General features: G+C 38.2%; 1 protein-coding gene across 12 annotated transcripts in view; it reads right to left on the bottom strand.

The window, feature by feature from the left end:
* Window positions 1-20,188, bottom strand: part of tenm4 (teneurin transmembrane protein 4) — a 239,348-nt gene that overhangs the window by 75,629 nt on the left and 143,531 nt on the right. For 8 of the 12 annotated variants that reach the window (XM_056258769.1, XM_056258767.1, XM_056258773.1 and 5 more), the window contains 5 exons: window positions 16,567-16,668; window positions 15,067-15,261; window positions 11,345-11,545; window positions 4,365-4,550; window positions 1,486-1,512 (listed from right to left, as the gene is read on the bottom strand). In XM_056258769.1, coding sequence (XP_056114744.1) covers window positions 1,486-1,512; window positions 4,365-4,550; window positions 11,345-11,545; window positions 15,067-15,261; window positions 16,567-16,668 — 711 coding nt within the window. The remainder of the gene's footprint in view (window positions 1-1,485; window positions 1,513-4,364; window positions 4,551-11,344; window positions 11,546-15,066; window positions 15,262-16,566; window positions 16,669-20,188) is intronic. The other 4 variants (XM_056258774.1, XM_056258771.1, XM_056258766.1 and 1 more) reach the window with 1 other exon arrangement.

Below are 20,188 nucleotides of genomic sequence, written 5' to 3' on the forward strand. Positions count from 1 at the left end.
TGCTGATCCTTGCCGTAGCATGTACTTTAAGTCTGCACCTAAATGGAGAAGCCATCAAGAATTGGCTGTAATGTTGCCTAATATTATAATATAGCTGCACAGATGTCATGGTACTCACGGGGGATGTATCTCAAATGGCAATCTTGGTAACTTGCAGTCTCATGTTCTTGTCCAAGCATGCTCCTGGAGGACCACCTTGCTTTAGAGTTTAGTTATAACTCAAGTTAAACACACCAGATGCTCATAAGTTTCAGGTATTTGGTACTGGATCAAGCTGAAGATAAACTCTGCAGAAAGGTGGACCTCCAGAAGCAGTAGTGTGTCCCATTGTGTACAGTAGGGTGTCCCTTTGCAGCTGCTTGTAATGTATCCTTAAAGCTGGATAATTCACAGCGGAGTACTACTCAACAGTCTACTCTTTGTCACAAACTTTAACTAAGACTACAGATGGCATCCCGACCAAGATCTTTGAATCCCATTTCTTGTCTTTTTTTTTAGGAGATTGTGTAGGTACAAGGTTGTACCTACAATTACAGTCTCCAGCTGACCCCACTTCGGTGTAAGGACAATCTTTTTGTGCTACAAGGCAGACAGTTATATGCTTTGTTAACAAGCAAATGGTGAGCTTGACCAGTAGACAGCAGGTTGCTCCTTAAACACCCAAACAGACAAACAGCTGCACAGTCTACAGTGGCGAGACGTCAGAATGGTCTGTTCTGAATGCTTATTAAAGAGCTAAACAAATAAAGATCTGTGCTCTGCTGGCAGCAGTTCAGCTTAATTGGCAGCCCTTTCAGAGAGAGGCCCCTGTGGAGCGCACCCGCGCATCAGGCTGAAACAGCTCCGGAGGGCCACAAAACCGCCTTGCGCGACCCCCTGCAGCTAACGCTAGCCGCACTGCCTCTCTATGGAGGGAGAAAGGGAGGGAAGGGGTGTGGCTCACGGAGCAAGAAAACCAGAGACAAGAAAGGGAAAGACAGCGAGCAGGTAGGGGGTGTGGGCAGCTCAGGGCTCTGGCAGCACCGGTGCATAGCATGCTTTAATTAGAGAGGCTGCCGCTTCAGCACCTCTCTGAACCCCCACACCCCTCCTCTCGAACCCCCTCTGCTGTGCTACACAGCTGCACTGAACATCCATTATGCATGGCGCCGGTTGGCAAGGTCCGTGACCCTCCGCCAGCCCTCCCTCCTTGGATCCTGTGGGCCATCCATCCCCCTGAGTTCCACAGCAGGGATACGGCAGCTAAGGAGACGCTCCGGCTCTCGTGCCGCCCACTCAGCGGGCGTGAAGGTGCTAAGTGGCGAGGTGGCAAAGCAGCGTATTGGATGTGGAGGTACAACAGCAGCATGATTCGACGAGGACTGTGTTGGTGAGGCATGAAGCATGGGCTGATTGAAAATACGAGTGCAACCCTGAAGATGAGCTTTTTGAAGGATGGGTTGGTGGAAAAATGATAGAAAAGATAGGACAGGAGGAGTGCCATACCTTTCACTACCTTATCCAGATAGTGAGCTTTAGGGGGAGATAAAAGACAAGGACATATAAGGGAAGTTTTGAACAGTGCTGCTTCATGACAAGACACAGACAGCTAGAGGCATGGGCTGGTTGCTTGAGACATCTAAGTTTACTGAAACAGAGAGGGGCTGCAAAAGCGATTGCAAAGACAATAACATGCAACAAGCAAAACATCACATCACAGGCTGGTAGAAAGTTAAAGGTATGGTGTGACAGGGTAGAGAAAGAGAGAGAGAGATGGGAAAAAATGTAGAGAGAAGTCTCAGTTTATCAGTACCTGTATTGCTGGAGTAAGATTTTTTTGGTAACACTTTCTATGAAGCCTGTATATATATATATATATATAAAACACATTTTAAAGCTATTCATAATGCCTTATGTTGGACATTGTTGGACATGCATATTATACGGCTCTATGAATGGAGGTTGATAATGCAGTATGAATATTTGTACAATGAATTGGATGCAGACTTTTTGGAAAGTGTTAGTAGTTTAAAACAAAATGTGTCGTTAAAATTTAAAAACGAGTGTACAGTGCATATTACATAGCTTTATGAATGGAGGTTGATAATGCATTATGAATATTTGTATAATGCATTATATTTCAATATACTTTTTGGAAGGTTTTACCATTTTATTTTATAAATAAAATTCATAAGTTACTAATTCAATACAATTTGTACATGTTTAAGGTATAAGATGTATAAAGCTTATAAAGAAAGAGCATGTCACTGATGAGATGGCCAGGCTACAATCCAGCAGTGGAGAAGCAATGCGTCATCTGTTGATCATTCTGTACATTACATCATGGACCGGCACACTTACCACCTTTAATGGCACACGTTTTACGAGAATGTATGGTCCCTGCTGTTGTTGGGATGCTATGTTTCACTATGGTGCATGTATGAACAACATCAATAATGCACCAAGAAAATATTAAAAGACAAAATGCTAGTGTACTGCCCCCGGGACGGAAGGAAAAAAAGAAAAAAAGTACAATACCCCTGCATTAGAAGATTTCTTGTTTTACTGAAATAGGAAGTTCATAAGATCAAAATAGAATATGGATTATTTTGCTTTGCTTTTGTGAGAAGCTGTTACTGTAGAGTCTTCTTTTTTCTGGTCACTGACTGATAAGCTCAGAGACAAAATCAAAAGTTACAGCTAGAGAAAAAAACAAAAACAATACCAGATCAGACTATGTGGTTCCTTTAACAGAGAAGTAGATAAGGCTAGGGTGAGAGACACAAAGTAGAACAGAGAGAGACAGTGATGTTGAAACACACACTAGTAAATGCAGTCTCACAGAACAGACTTTTTATTGGCCCATTAAGAACACAGTGTGATTTACCTTGAAACAACATTTCAATCAACCATCTGGTTTTAGGGTTATGGTTGGTGTTAGGGGCAACACTTATCAACCAATCACTGCTCTTTGATTTAAGGGGTAGGTAGGTTAAAATATGTTTAAATACTTAAATATGTATCTTTTCCTTCAACAAATGGTCATTGCTTAAATTTGAATTTAACTTAAGGATTGATTGTTTTTTTGTTTTTTAAATAAATATCTAAAGAAAATAACTAACAATAGCTTAAGTGGATAATAAGCTTGACTACAATATTTGTTAAAAAACTGATCAAATGAAACAACAGCAATTTAATGTGTATTCCTATATTTCATGCTAGGAATTTTATTATCTTAAAATCTGACCATGGAACAACCTAATACACCTGGCTGAACTGAAGGACGGGGGGCTTCTCTCCATTTATGGGGCTGTGTGCTATTGTGCAGTGAAACCAATATTAGACTAAATCTATATCTAAAAGTATAAATTATGATCATCATGGTTCCTAAGCTGAAATGCTTTGACAATAACATACTCTTTTTAAAATACTATTTGATACATCAGGCTTCTATGACATATAGTATGACATACGAGAATATGCAGCTCACACACATCTCAATTTTATTCAGAGACCCAAACTGACCAGAAATATGTCATTTGGTGCAGTTGCTGATATTTATATGGCCAAAAAGTAAGATGAAATTCTAAAAGCTTGTAATGTAAATCAATGTTATCTTTATAACAGTATAGCAGACTTAAATGAAAAGGAGGGACTTAAGATACTCCCAATAATAAAATCTAATAGTTTTATGATCAAAGATTTGCAAAGATTTTTATTGTGGGGAACAATACATGTGATGATTGAGAGATGAACAGATAAACGTTCCTCAAAGGCCTGATGTATCATATTTGAAAATCACATTTTAACATGATAAAAAAAAAATAAAAAAAATGATGTAAGGATAATCAGGTAAAGCCAATTTGCTTCATTCCAGAAAGTGTTCATCATGAAATATTTGCAATTTAAAGTTTTTATATTGTTAGTAAACTAAAAAATCAGAAATATATTGGTATATTTTGGTTCAAATAAAACTAAATTAAAGTTGAAACACGCAACGTATAACTTTACCAAAAGGAATTACAAAAATAATGAATATTTTTAAATCAAAAAATATTTTTATTCGCTAAATTGCTTTGCGATTTAATTCCCCAACGTAAAGAACGCCTTTCCAGTGACTGCCCAGCTCGTGCAATGCAAATGTTTGGGTTCAAAATGAACTAATCGAATGGAACGAGAAAGAGAATAAGAAAGGAGGGAAATGATGAGTAGAAAATAATGAAAAGACACCGTAGCACATTCCCACATTAAAATGCATGAAGACGAGCTTCATATCCTTGAGCAAACCTGTTCATGCTATGCCGGGTTGCACAAATTCAATTACGCATGCTTTCTCTCACACCTTCCCCCCCGCCACGACTCCACCCTCATCCCGCGCTCCTTACCGATGGTGCAGTGTTCTCCGTTCCATCCCGGGCTGCATTCACACTTCCCGTCCTTGCAGGTCCCGTGTTCGCTGCAGCGCGGGTGACAAGCCCGTTGTTCGCACCCGGCGCCCATCCAGCCCTCGTCGCAGCGACAGCTTCCCGCCACACAGATGCCATGTCCACCACAGTCCGCTGCGCACAGCTCTGCGGGACAGGGGGAGAAGGGGTGTTAGCCAAGAGGAGTTGGGACAGGGGGTAAAGAGAAACCAAATCCAGGAGTTATTGTCAGTGATGGGACGGCCACGCTCCGCTACCTTGTCTGATGGGTAGTGAAAAGAAATTCCTACACCTCATAAAGGGGGCAATCCCTTTTGGACAATACAAATCTAATAAGACCATTACAAAGCAGGGGTTCGAGGATTTGTGGGAGGTTTAACAGGGCAGATTTTCTGCTGTGTCTCTTCCTTTTTGGATTCCTACTTTTTTTTTGGGGGGGGGGGGGGGGGGGGGGGGGGGATTCCTTCTTTTGTTTGGGAGAAAGAAGAAAGAAAAGTCAAAGGAACAAAATCCAATTTGGACTTCCTTTAGAAATGGAGACACACGCTGGATCATTGAAGTCGTTTCGCTGCATAAGTAATGAGGTGAAAGCTGAGGCAGCGTGGCAAAAATAGGTTTTCTATAAAAGAAAGATCTGTGAGAGACAATAATTGAGAGTTAATTCGCAAATTAAATCTAACACTTGAGATTTCACAAATAAAATGGTCTCTGCCTCTGAGGGTTCTGGGAAGGTTTGGCTTCACATGTCTAGTGAGTTTAAAAATCTTGACATAATGAAAAAGTTCCGGAAACATAAAAAGGATAAAGATGTGGTATAAAGCACAAAACATCAAGTGAAGGGGTAGTTAACAACATGGAATACTTTTGACATGCCCAGCTATACTTCATCTAAAACTATTTGAAACAATATTTTACTTTTTATTTTCATAATTATTATCATCTACGTAGTTTTCATGATCTCATTAGAACTGAAAGATTACATGGAATTTTTGTACTTCCAAAAAAATGGTCATACCACAGATCAATATAAAATGGACTAGAAGGCAAAAAGACAATTAATAATAAAAACTGATCAGTTACAGGACCTATATACATTTTTTTTGTAGATTTGTATTAATTGTAACCACAAACAATTAGAAAATCTGTAGAATAGCGGACACACACACACTTTTACATTTTCAAAAAAATTACTCATTTTGTGTCATTTATAAGCTGTTTTTCTCATGGGGACCAAAAGAATTTCCCCACAAGGTCTAAGACTTCAGATATTGCCATCTTTGTACGGGGCAATATGTCCCCATAATGTAGGACTTACCAGGCCACACACACACACACGATTTTAAAAGGTGAATACAATAAACAAATAATAAAAAAAAGAACAAATATTTTCATGCTATGCAAATGAGAGCCCTCTTCAAAGTGTAGAACAGTGGTTATGTAATGTTGTCTAATTATCCAAATCTATGCAGAAGGGAGCCAGAAAGAAGGTCGCTTATAGGCCAATAATGAGTCAATTATGTTAATGTAACTCTGCATTATGTCATTGTTACAAATAAAACAGAGTTAAGTTAGTCTTTTCAGGCACAAACCATAACATGGCATTACCAGATTTAAAAGCTTTAAGGCAAAAAAAAACCTTCCCTCATGCTAATTACAACACTGGGCCTTTGTTAAATTATGTAAATGCCCTTAATTTCACATGCAACATTTCAATTAGAGGCATCCTAATGGCATTTCATTGCTTAAAGTTGTCAAGGAGACACACAGTTGCTCACTCTCCTTTAGTGTCCCTCTTTCAATCCGCCTAGTAGTTTGCCTCCCGCATTCACATCTCGCATGATAATGCTAATATCGTTTTCTCATAAAGGTGTTCCTCAAAGCGATTCTCATAAAGGTAACACAGCAGCCAAGTGGCAGGATGATACCATCTGTGAATCGTTCCCACAATGCTTCACTGCAGGGCAAAGACGCGCTGAACGTTGTACAATAATTGGGTAACTCCTGCTTGCGTCCTTTAATAGAGGAGGAGAACTAATTGATGCAGATCTTGATTGTTTGCAACAGCTCATTTCAGAATGTGTTGGGAGCTGCCAGCCTGCAAACATACTAGAGCTGAAAGCTTTCTTATTCAATTACCAGAAGTGACCAAGAGAACAGAGACAAAAAAAGGGGGAAAAAGCAGGAGTGACAGAGAGGGAGGAAGTGATTTTCAGATTTTAGGAGTGGCCGTATCTTCGTTTAGTTTTGTGGCATAACATTTATTTTATCCCCGACATTTATGTTATAACCATTACCATTGCAATTAATGTAATCAAATGTGCAGCAAACAAAACAATTTGCCGCTAATGGTTTCACAGATGTTTGCCAAGGGGGTAAATATACCGGAACTTTGCTTTTTTATTTTATTTTATATTTAAATTAACAATAAAAAAATTGTTAATTTTTACTTTTTTTTATTTTCTTTTTTTATTTTATTAAATGATATACAAAAGCTCACAATTTGCACAGGCCGGCACAGGAGAGTACAAGTCTCTTAATAATTTAGTTATGCTGCATCTTTCGCTTGAGAAGCCAGGCTTTAAATGGCTATTTCCAGCAAATCCCTCGGATTACATAATAGGTCAGTCTGTCTGCTTGGCATTCAAGTGAAATTCATATTCACATAGTTGTGTTTCAAAAGTTTGCTGAAGTAAAATTCCCTTAATTCTCTGATCTCTCAAAGCCTTGTGGTGTTTGCAATAGCAGTGACCAAAATAACAACATCGCATCACTGCTTTTGAGCACTTTAAATGATATTAATAATAAATGTCCCTGTTTCGAAACAGGTGTGGCAAAACAGTATTTGGCTTTCTGCCCTGCGTTACAGAAAAAGACTCCGATAAGGAAACAAATCAAGGGCCCTATTTTAACGATCTGAAACGCAAGTGTCAAAGCGCAAAGCGCAAGTAACTTTGTGGGCGGATCCCGGCGCTGTTGCTATTTTACCGGCGGGATAAATGCCTCTTGCGCCTGGCGCAAATCTAAAAGGGGTTGGTCTGAAGTAGCTTCATTATTCATAGGTGTTTTGGGCGTAACGTGAAATAAACCAATCAGAGCGTCATCTCACATTCCCTTTAAGAGCAGGCGCGCTTGTTCTAAAGCGGATTCCTATTATAACGGCGGATTTGCCAGGCGCGCGCCAGGAGCGGTTCACAGCCGAGGAGAGCAACGTTCTCGTCAGGGCCGTAAAACAGAGAAGTGACATTGGGGATGGAGAAACCCACCCAAATTAACTTCTGTTAAACAGGCGTATGATAATTTGGGTAAATGTGTAACATGTATGCTTTTATAATAAATTGTCTATCTATCTATCTATCTATCTATCTATCTATCTATCTATCTATCTATCTATCTATCTATCTATCTATCTATCTATCTATCTATCTATCTATCTATCTATCTATCTATTGTAATAATGTATGATTTGCAAAAATGAAAACTGCTGCTTAGATGAGAGAATCAACGTGTATGCGCGTTGTGCACACGCTACATTGATTATGGCCAAGCATGCGCCCTTAAAATAGCATAATGAACAACGCGCAACGCGCCACTGACTCTAAATGTTAAATAATCTGTGACAATTATGTACCGTATTGATTTACAATTACAAAGTTTATTGGTATATGATCCTAATAAATCCTGCTTAAAGGGATAGTTCACTTTGAAATACATTTTTGGTATGTTTTAGCTTACCTCAAGGGCATCCAAGATGTAGGTGTCTTTGTTTCCGCAGTAGTTTTAATTTTGATATTTTTAGGTCAAACCGTCCTTGTCTATCAGTCATATAATGCAGGTCTATGGTCACCACCTCAAAGAGCATGCACAGAGAAGTCCAAATTAAACATGATTTAATGACTCGTAAATGTAAGTACACATTGATGGCCTAAGACACGAAACGAGCGGTTTGTGTGAGAAAACGAACAGTATTTATATCGTTTATATCGTTGCCGGAAAAGACCGAAGCGCCGGCGCCCTCAGATCACTTGGATGTGGCTGTGTTTACAAGAGGTAAAAACGATATAAATACTGTTCGTTTTCTCACACAAACCGCTCGTTTCGTGTCTTAGGCCATCAATGTGTACTTACATTTACGAGTCATTAAATCATGTTTAATTTGGACTTCTCTGTGCATGCTCTTTGAGGTGGTGACCATAGACCTGCATTATATGACTGACAGACAAGAACGGTTTGACCTAAAAATATCAAAATTGAAACTACAGCGCCAGAAACAAAGACACCTACCAAAAACATACCAAAAATTAATTTCAAAGTGAACTATCCCTTTAAATCCTTGAACTAAGGTTTGCAGACAACTTTTTCTTTTCTTTTTTTAATAATTGATGAGTTGGTGTGGTAAGTAAAGCAGTCCTAAAATGCTGTTTAAAAAGCATCCCCGTCCGATACAGATTGTTTGCTGATAATATAAAATGCACATGTGTATTATTACTTCTGTGAGTTCAAAATTTAGGTGCTTCTCCTGGATTCAAAATGTACTGCAGTCAGGATTTTAAAGATTGTCTTTCACATTAACAAAACCAAAACCGTAGGTGTGAGACTCCTGTCCAGTGTGATGTAAGAAGACATCAGTGTACCAGCTTGAGGGGAAATCAAAGCACACTTTCCACAGGTCACTATGAGAACCTGGCTCTCGTCCTCCGCCATGAGGTGCTAAACCGCTTTAGCTGTATCAGACGCTGCTGTTTCACCCCCGCCTGCTGATGGAGGTCTAACTAGCGTGACTGAAACAGCTCAAATGTGGAAAAATCTCTGTGAAAAGGTGGTCAGGCATGACCGGGAGAGGGGTCGAGAAGAGGGGACTTAAGTGTTTTGAAACCATGGAGAATTTGACCAAACTGCCTATTCTTGAAGGGATAAAAGAAAGGAAATGAAACAGTGCTAACTTTATCAACCGAGTTTCGAAATGGCTGATTAATTCAGAAGGAAAAAATGTCTTTGAAGTGTTTCTAATTTAAACGTTCTATTATGGCCAATAGACTGAGCGTTTACCCAAGCACTTTGCATATATTGTTTTCTCTGAATTTTCTCAATCACACGAGCCGAGAACAGTGAGGTAAATTATGTGAAGCATGAAATTACACCCTGACACCTGTAGTCACCGCTGTCATGGCAACAGGTGGCGTGAAGATTAGCAACGATAAGCTGCATCAAGTTCCATTTAGAGGGTTTAGGAGATTTTAACAGAAATCAGTTTGTGCTCAGGCACGCAGAAATATGAGATGAACCGCTCACAAAGAGATAAATTCACAAACACAGGTGTACGGTGTGCCCTTCAGATTAGTGTGACGCTAACACTGTCCCCACACAATACAGACACACACAATTGATATGATCAGATCAGGCAGGTATTTGTATGAGATACTTAAATGATTATTAAATCAAAGGCCAAGCAGAATATATATGTATATATATGTATTTTTTACAGAATATCACATTTGTGATGATCTCGTTTATTTGACTGTAGTATGGCTAGTAATTCTTATTGGTCTTGCGACTTACGAGTATGAGAGCGTTAAGACAGATGTTTTAATAGTGTTTCAGATTTACTTCAGTATATTTTGTTATCGAAAACTATGATGAAAAAATTCGTCGACGAGACACCAAGGTCATTAAACGATAAAACTCGGGACTAAAATCTAGTTAAAAATGAAACCTTAACCATAATCTCCCTTTATTTTTGTTGAAAAAAAAAAACATTTTACAGACAGCTACTTTAAAGACTGCAGCACAAGTCTCTTCTACAAGCTTTCATGCTTGCGTTTGCCAGATCTTGCCAGAACGGTTGCAAGAGTTAAAATCCCCCAAATCAGAGCTTTTCTGTTAAAAGAACACATTTTCTGCCCATGTTTTACTTCAATCTGGTAACCGTTTACTACTTTCAATCTGGCAACCGTTTACTACTTTCAATCTGGCAACCGTTTACTACTTTCAATCTGGCAACCGTTTACTACTTTCAATCTGGTAACCGTTTACTACTTTCAATAGGCTTTATGCCTATTGAAGCATAAAGCCTATTGAAGGCTTTCACGTGACCAAGCGTCACGTGACCAAACCGGAAAACGGGTCTCATTGCATCCGCTTGTCAGAGAAAGTGTTAACGGCCGTAAGAACTAACTACGATATCTATGGATTTTTAAGGTAATCAGCTAACCTACTAAGTTCACTTTGTTATTGGTGTTTTATGCTATTTAAATATCTAAACGTTAGTGTGAAGAAAAAAAATTAAAAAACTTTTAAATATCAATCTGCACATGCGAGGGACATTGGTTATGCTCATTTTTGCTTGCTCCTTTTAAGTTATATTGAGTAAAACCGCAAAAAAATTCATGAAGCACATAAAAAAGACCTGAATCGGAAGCGATGTGATCTGTTTTCCGGCTTGGTCATGTGACGCTCGGCATAAAGCCTATCTGGTAATACTTTCAATCTGGCAACCGTTTACTACTTTCAATCTGGCAACCGTTAACCGTTTACTACTTTCAATCTGGTAACCGTTTACTACTTTCAATCTGGCAACTGTTTACTACTTTCAATCTGGCAACCGTTAACCGTTTACTACTTTCAATCTGGTAACCGTTTACTACTTTCAATCTGGCAACCATGCACACATGGTTAAATAAAATAAAATTGAAAAATAAATAAATAGTTGAAAAAAATGAAAATATAAAAATTATATAAATATTAATACATACTATCATTGCATATGCAAATATCAAAACAACACTGATTGGTGCGCACACATGAAAATAACTAAATAGTTCTTCCTGCTGTTCATTAAGTTAAAACAATAATAAGCTAAATAATTAAATACAAAGTGACACGGCTGAAATAGGGAAGTGAACATAACAGCATAGGACATTTCATCATTCCGCCACTGTACTGACCTGTGGAGCAGTCGTGACCGGTCCAGTTGGGGTCACAGTTACAAGTGTTGGTGTCAGCCAAGAAGGTCCCGTGTCCAGAGCACTGCTCCATACATGAAGCACGTGGACTTTCGCATCCAGGACCCCCCCAACCTACAAAACAGTGGCACTCTCCACGTACACAGACACCTCTCCCTGAGCAGGTCGGGTCCAGGCAGTCCACTGCACACAAACACACAGAACACACAGCACAGGTATTCATGAACTCATTTTCCACATAGCTAATCCAAAGCAGAAATCCAAAGTAAAAATACATCAGAAGAGCCATTTCCCATCAGACCTATTTCCCATCAGACCAAACTCATCATCAAAGACAAGCGCACTGTATCAAACTTGCATGTATTCACATCAAACTGTCATAGCTCAGTGTCCCCTGCTGTTCATCTTCCTTTCATTGTGTGACTCAGGCCTTAGTCATCCATCCTATAGACCAAAAAAGAAGGACTCTAGAGGTTTAGCTCTTGTAGCAGAGAGCGCGCCGCATGCCCAGCTGCGTCTGAGGAGGCCTGACACTTCTAAAAACCCTGAGAGCAACAGGATTTACAAATGGTCAAATTAAATGGCAGCATTCGCTGTCGTGCAGTAAACTGGCAGGTGGGAAGAGTGTTGCTCTCTCTCTCTCTCTCTCTCTTTGACTTCTCTAGCTGCTGGTAATGAGATTTCCTCCTAGCGCCGGGAAGGGAAAAGACTGGCGCGGTCGGAGCATGCTCTGCTAAATTGAAAAGCGATGCTGGATGTGGTCCCCCCCACTTACTGTGAACCCAAAACCAAGCGTGACAGAATGCAAACAAGGACACCTACAATGGCCCATGGGCAAAAAACTCAGCTTCCTGTACCCATGTTACTCTTAATTCATTTCTAATCCTTGTTGAAAAATGAACTGGGATCAGTTACGCCCAACAAACATTCTCAAGACGGATGTTCTTAAAATAAAGTAAACACTTTGGCAGTTTTTGCAACCCATTTCCCATTCAATGGGAAAAAAAATGGCACACTATTTAGAACTGAACTGAGAATGCTTTTGTCATTTCAATTCCTGAATTTGACTTAAGGTAGCAAGTAGAATGCACAACAGCAATTTGAATTTGAACTTAACAAAGTAAAAATTTTAATAAATTGAAATTCGAAAGAATTAATGTCATTCTTAACTAGAAAACTAGTTAAAAAAATGTTGTTAGAACGATAGTATGCTAAAACGAATGAATATATAATAAAATGCTAAAACAAACAAATGATTAAATGCTAGAATAAATAAACAATAAAAATGTTAAAACAAACAATCAATGGATTGCTAAAATGAAAGATAGAATGCTAAAATAAACAAACAATAGAATGCTAGAACGAACAACAGAATGCTAAAACAAAACAATAGAATGCTAGAACAAACAAACAATATGCTAGAACAAACAACAGAATGCCAAAACAAACAAACAATAGAATGATATAGTGAACAACAGAATGCTAAAACAAATAAACAATAGAATGCTAGAAAAAAACGATCTATGAAAGTCTAAAACGAACAAACAAATGATCGATTGCTAGAAGACTAGAAAAGAAAGAATGAACAAATTAATACATAAAGTTAGTTTATTTTATCATATTTAATAATTGTGGACAAACACAATTTTTCAAAATGCATTTCTTTGATATTTCTTTAAATTACTATTCAGTAAATTTGTCTTGTCATTACAATTCATATTTTTTGTGGGTCTGGCCTGTTCAAATTCCAACTCATAAACTGATTATTATAAAAAAATTTTTTTAAATAAGTAGAAACAGTAATATTGTGATATATTACAATTTTAAAATAACTGTTTTCAATGTTTTAAATATTTAAAAATGTCATTTATTCCTGTGATGCAAAGCTGAATTTTCAGCATCATCACTCCAGTCTTCAGTGTCACATGATCCTTCAGAAATCATTCTAATATGCTGATTTGCTGCTCAAGAAACATTAATTATTATAATCAATGTTGAAAACAGTTTGAGCTTAATATTTTGTTTTGATACTTTGATGAATAAAAAGTTCAAAAGAACAGCATTTATTTAAAATAGACTTTCGTAAAAGTCTTTACTGACACTTTTGTATTAATTTCATTGGGAAAGAAATCGTTCCGCCTCCAAAACTTTTGTACGGTAGTGTATACAGTAACTATGCGAAAATGAAGGTGTGAAACCAGAATGTGCCCTCACAGATGGCTAACATGAGGCCAGCTGGGACATGATGGGAAAGGAGGGATGGGGTCGCCACATTGCCGACTCCCTTTACCATGACACAAATGGGTGGAGAGGCCGTTCCTATAGATGAGCAGGAGTTCGGGTCTCTTAGCAGATGGTTTGGGCACAAGGCACAGAGATCATAGGCTAAATGACAAGAGCTTCTCTCCTGGCAATTAATCATCACCGCCTGAAGGTCGCGGCGAAGAAAGGTAGAACCGTTAAAGGGCCAGCGTCGGCATTCTCTTCCTCAACGGCCAACGGTGAGACCCGAAATAGAATTGCCGGGGGTCAGAAGAGTCAGAACATACCATTTGTCAAAATCGCCCACATCATTTTTCATCTTCAAATGAGAGCCTTCAAAAACTGCCAAACACAATGGCTACCTTAATCTTATCTCTTCACAGCTCGGTCGCCCCTGTCGTCGGGCGGATGTAGTCTCAGTTCAGGCTTCTCGGTGCAAATTTGACTTATTGGATCTTGACCCAAATGAATTGTTCTTCTCTTAATGGATTGCTTTGGACCCTCAGTAGTATCCATAATGCATGTGAAGGAGCGAGGAGACTTCCTAGGCGTAGCGAGACGAGTCGGATACTTATGGGCCTGCTCGAAGACTCGAAGGTCATGTACGCCCATCTTAAATATTCAGAAGGGTACGTATGCATACTAAAAAAGGCCAAGACGGGCCTCTTTCTTCATTTCTGTGTGATTTGGTGCATATAAATTTGATGTATAAAAACAAGGGGCAACGGCAACACTAAAACAGCTCAGACATTGTATAATGTATTGCAGATTGTATAATGGTGCGAGGCAGGTGATATTACACATACACTACTGGACAAAAGCTTGGAAGTTTTCTATTGTAATGTATTTAAAATGTAATTTATCCCTGTGATCCAAGCTGAATCTTCAGCATCATTACTCCAGTCTTCAGTGTCACATGATCTTTCAGAAATCATCTAATATGCTGATTTAGTGCCCAAGAAACATTTATTATTACTATCAATATTGAAAACAGTTGTGCTGCTTAATATTCAAAAGAACAGCATGTATTTGAAATAGAAACCTTTTGTAACATTATAATATGTCTTTATGCCACTTTTGATCAACTTAATGCATCCTTACTGATTTATTTAAAAACAATCATTTTTTAAAACCTTACTTAACCCAAACTTTTGAATGGTAGTGTATCAATATCCAGCAGCAACAACTGTTTTCAACATTGATGATAAGAAATGTTTTTAGAGCATCAAATCAGATTTCTGAAGGATCACGTGACACTGAAGACTGGACTTTTTTTAATAATTTTTTTGTTAATAATGCAAACTTCTTTCAAAAACATAAAAAAAAAAAAAAAAAAATCTAAATTTTGACCAGTAGTATATATTAAGTTTTTTTTCTCTTGAAATTTTTAGAGAATACTATCAAAACAAATTTTGTATTAATTTTTTTATACACTCTAGTACCTTCTTCGCAGTTCTCCCCTTTGTAGCCTGGATTACAGATGCAAGTTCCCACAATGCATGTGCCATGTCCGCTGCAGGTAATGTCGATGCACTGGTTAGTAGGAACATCACATTCGGATCCTTTCCAACCGCTGTGACACATGCAGCGGCCTTTGAGGTACTGACCGTTCCCACTGCAAAGCACCGGACAGGACGCTGGAAAGAATACACACATACACAACATGTCAAAGAGCTGCCAAATGTAGCTTGGGCTGGCCTGCTGGACTCAACTCATGCCTGTGTGAAAATCAATATGGGCACTGCAGCAAAAGCTACAGTAGTAAAAGTACGTGAAACCACATCGATCCAGAAGTTTTATGTATAAACAAGGGATTTCTGAATAGCGAATGACCAGAGACTAGAATACACAAGAAACATGCAAACAGCAGTGAGAGAACAGAATTCATGTATGAAAAATCAATGTTGAAGTGACGGGGCACAAGAGAACCACATTTTTTTTTATTTGATGTCTGGCAAAATACCACAGTTACAACGTGACTATACTTTTTGTTCTCATGAACCCTAATGCATACATTTCAAGTGATATATATATACACACCTTTCAAGATTTATATATAGTATCTTACTGTCTTTACATATGAAGCACTTTTAATTCAATTTACCACGTAACAATTTATGGAAACAAAATTACGTGCTACAATTATCAACCCATTTAACGCAGAGCTACGTAGGTCATCTTACATTGTGTACAGTTGATTGATGAGGAACATGAAGCATTGATTTTATAATCTCAGAGCAACACACAACGGTGTTTCATTTCTAAATGAATGCACGTTTTGAGCGAATCAATCGGGCAAACCAATGATTCAATGACTTACTCATTTAGACATTCACAGCCACCTACTGGCAGATTTAGTTTCTTATTTAGAGTACCATTTAATTACAACAAAAATATTTCATTTCTCCATATTAATAAAAAAGCTATTAAAGGTATAGTTTACCCCAAAATATAAATTCTGTCATCATTTACCCACCCAGTCCGTTAAGGCCTAAAAGTTTATTATAAATTCTATGTTGAATCAAAAATTCTGAAGCTACTTTTTGTAATGTCTATTTGATGCTTTTCTTATTTAACACAATAATGACTTTAAATGATCTTTTGGGGGTCATTTCTCAGCTAAATTTGATTAGCGATTAATGCGATTAATTAATCGCCACATCGTGTAATTAATTAGATTACAAATTTCAATCGCTTGACAGCATACATACATACATAAACACACACGCAAATAATTTTATTTGATTGTTAGCACAACCATTTATTTCATGACAGTTGCTTGTATTGCTGAAAAACATGGCTACCATGATTATATTTGTAAGAAACAGAAAATGCATGAGTGACAGAGAAAGTGAAGCAGAAATGACTGCAGGGATGAAGGACTGAAAGTAATAAAGAGAGAAAAGTAGGCTAATGGAGGAGGAGGTAAACAGAAATCTCACCTCTGCTGCAGTCGGGTCCTCTAAAGCCAGGAAAACAGTGGCAGTTTCCAGCCACACAGTCTCCATTTCCAAAACAGTTACTAGGACAGTCATCGATAGAGTCTGCAAGAGAATGTCATCAATGTTTGTCAGAATGACGCACACATTCATCAGTGCTTCACCTGCTGGATTCAGTTTATTCTCTTTCCCTAAAGAATGTGGTTCAAAAAGCTTAATTTCCTGTTGTAGTCTAGGTTCCGTTTCAATTTTAAAGGGGTCATATGAGGGAGGAAAAACGATTCACTATTTATAGTTCACTATTAAAACATACTGTAACTTTCAGAACTCAAAACTCTATCAGCTCAAAGACAGAACTGATATTAAAGGATTAGTTCACTTTAAAAAAAATTTTTTGCTGATAATTTACTCACCCCCATGTCATCCAAGATGTCCATGTCTTTCTTTCTTCAGTCGAAAAGAAATTAAGGTTTTTGCTGAAAACATTCCAGGATTTTTCTCCATATAATGCACTTTACTGGGCACCAAACGGTTCAAGGTCCAAAAGACAGTTTCAGTGCAAACTGCAAACTGTTCAAAGGGCTTTAAACGATTCCAGACGATGAATAAGGGTCTTATCAAGCGAAACGATCGCTCATTTAAAAAAGAAATAACAAAGTTTAAGTTTAATAATGTCAAATGCTCACCTTGCTCTGTTCTGTGATGCACGCTCGTGACTCTCCTGTTCGAACTCGTTCATCAAAAGGAACAAATCTTTTTTCGAGTCATTTGGTTCATTTAACGAACGAAATGAACGAATTGACTCGGAAAAAGATTTGTTCATTTTGATGAACGAGTTCGAACAGGAGAGTCACACAGAACAGAGCAAGGCGAGCATTTGAGCTTATAAAACTTAAACTTTGTTATTTCTTTTTTAAATGAGCGATCGTTTCGCTTGATAAGACCCTTATTCATCGTCTGGTGTTGTTTAAAGACATTTGAACAGTTTGCAGTTTGCACTGAAACTGTCTTTTGGACCTTGAACCGTTTGGTGCCCAGCAAAGTGCATTATATGGAGAAAAATCCTGGAATGTTTTCATCAAAAACCTTAATTTCTTTTCGACTGAAGAAAGAAAGACATGGACATCTTGGATGACATGGGGGTGAGTAAATTATCAGCAAAAGTTTTTTTAAAAGTGAACTAATCCTTTAAAGTGTTGTTACTTATTTAGATTTTAGGTTGCTAACATGGAGGTCTTTTGGAGGTGATTTTTTTTCATATGCTAAAATATACGAAAAACACTTTCAAAACACATTTTGTTTGATCATCCTGATCAGTCCAACGTAGAAATATTGGTTCAACCAATGTGGTGAGTTTTAGGCAGAGCTATATATTTGCCTGACCGATGGCAGAGAGGGGTGTGTTCAGGGAAATGTCAAAATGTTTGCAATTTTAATTATGCAAAAATAGTGACACAAAAATCACCTTTAAGCTCGATTAATATTATAACAGATTTTTTTTTACATTTTTTTACAAAGTGTACGTATGGTAGCCAATAAAAAGTGATCGTTTAAAAAAAAAAATCTAATCAAGTACAGGTATAAAAAAAGCATGACTTTTTCCATAAATATGAGTAAACAAAGTGCGACATTTTCTGTTAGCCAGCAGGTCTAAGGTGAAGTGAACTCAAGTGGAGCCACTTGACGAATTTACTTCAGCCTAATGAGGAACTCTCTGTAATTACTGTAGCTGCTTTTGTGACACGGCAATAACACTGACCACTGCAAAAACCAACAAGAGTGCATGACACATCCAGTGACACGGCTAATGGAAATTCCATCTAACACCCTCCTTCAGTGAAACGTGATAATTTAAATGCGAGGAATGTCGACATGTCAATTACAAGATTTCAGACTTAAGCAGGAGTATATATAAAAGGATTGCGGATATATTAGACAGACTCCTGGTGTGAAGAAGTGGTGCTTGATTCTTGGTAGACATCGTCTGTTCACACTGACTGCAATCTAGAAGCATTTAGATGACTGTCTTAAGTGATCAAGGCATCACAGACTTAAAACTCATGAATATTAATTAGGTTCTTCATAAATATGCATAAAGGGTCTATATAATATATGGATACACAGATCAGGTCTGTAATAGATTAAGTACTCCAAGTCTAAACTGACACGCAAACAATGACATTAGTAAGTTTAAAAAAATTATGTAACACTTTTGACAGCAAGTTATTTTTTCAACATAAAACTCTTTACAGAGTGATTTGCAATCAATCTTGATGACCGATTAAAATCCTCAAGTGGACTTTTTATTTGATAACTTCATTGCTACATCTGCCGCTGTCTGTCCCGGGATTCTGTAGCTTAGTGGATAAACACATGGATCAACTACCAAATGCTAAGCATGAATCACTTTCTGAGACTGATTAAAAACTGCAACGGAGGCACAGAAAAGCAGTGAAACAAACTAATTTGTGCTAGAACATCACTTGCTATAACACACATGAAAAAAAAAGAGAGAATTTTTGAGAATTGGAACAATTTCCTCTATATTAGATATATTATTCCATAAAGCGGTGGGGACACATTTGCCCATTGTGAACTTAAATGACGACATGCAGTAAATTTACTGACGTGATAAACGTACTGAGGCGAATCCACACACAATTCTGTGCAGCTAAAATCAGACGCAACCTGAATTAAACATGAAAAAGGAGTGAAAAATATTCCCTCTCTAAGGATCCCCGCGAGTCACTGGTGCGCCTGTGGTTGAGCTCTCTCGACAAAGATGCTTTTGTGCCGGACAAAGGGCTGGAAATGTGAGCCCGGACACAGCCTTCCCCTTCCTCAAGAGAGTCAATCATCGCAGAGGATGCAACAGACGGGAAGCTGAACGGAGGGAAGGGGGGAGAAAAGAAGGAGAGAGGGCGGTAACTAGACTGTGCCGCAGAGAATGTTTTTGAACGAATTTTAAAGGCACAAGTCTCTTGATGTGAGAGGAAAAGGCTGGAAGATTGGCCATCCCCTGGTACACCCAAGCCTATCAAGACTTCGGTAGGGTGTTTGATGGCTTCCAGTCTCCATTTCTAAGCCTAGGGCACAAACAGGTCTCTCAAAAGCCTGTGGTGGCTATAGACAGGAGTGTATATGTGTAGAATACCCTAAAAATAATGAAGTCTTTGCCATTTGTATTTACGTTAACAGATACAATTATACACGAGATGGCTTTTTCGCTTCATATCGGTCAAGAAAGTCTCTACAATCTATCTCTCGCTGTGACTCTGTCACTCATGTAAAGCATTTTTGACACTACGGGTGATCTGAGTTCAGTACCTGCAGTCCAGACCCTGCACTTCCCTTCAAAACTGTCACATATAATTCCATCTTTAAGTCTATCCAGCCATAAATTTGACAAAGTGTCCATATTTCTTCATGCTTTAAAGACTTTTATCAATGTCACACACGGAGAACACGGAGACTGCTGGGTGGATGCTTATTGTTTCAAATCAAAAGCCTCCACCTTCAAGACTTTATGATATTCTGTTCTCAACATATGGCTCGAGTTTCTAATTCAAATGTAAGTCTATTAGGTTTGTCGGCCATTTTATCATCCGCCCAAATAATGATTAAG

Source organism: Rhinichthys klamathensis, unplaced genomic scaffold, assembly GCF_029890125.1.
Source record: "Rhinichthys klamathensis goyatoka isolate OS25496 unplaced genomic scaffold, OSU_Roscu_1.1 h1tg000159l_1, whole genome shotgun sequence".
NCBI lineage: Eukaryota > Metazoa > Chordata > Actinopteri > Cypriniformes > Leuciscidae > Rhinichthys > Rhinichthys klamathensis.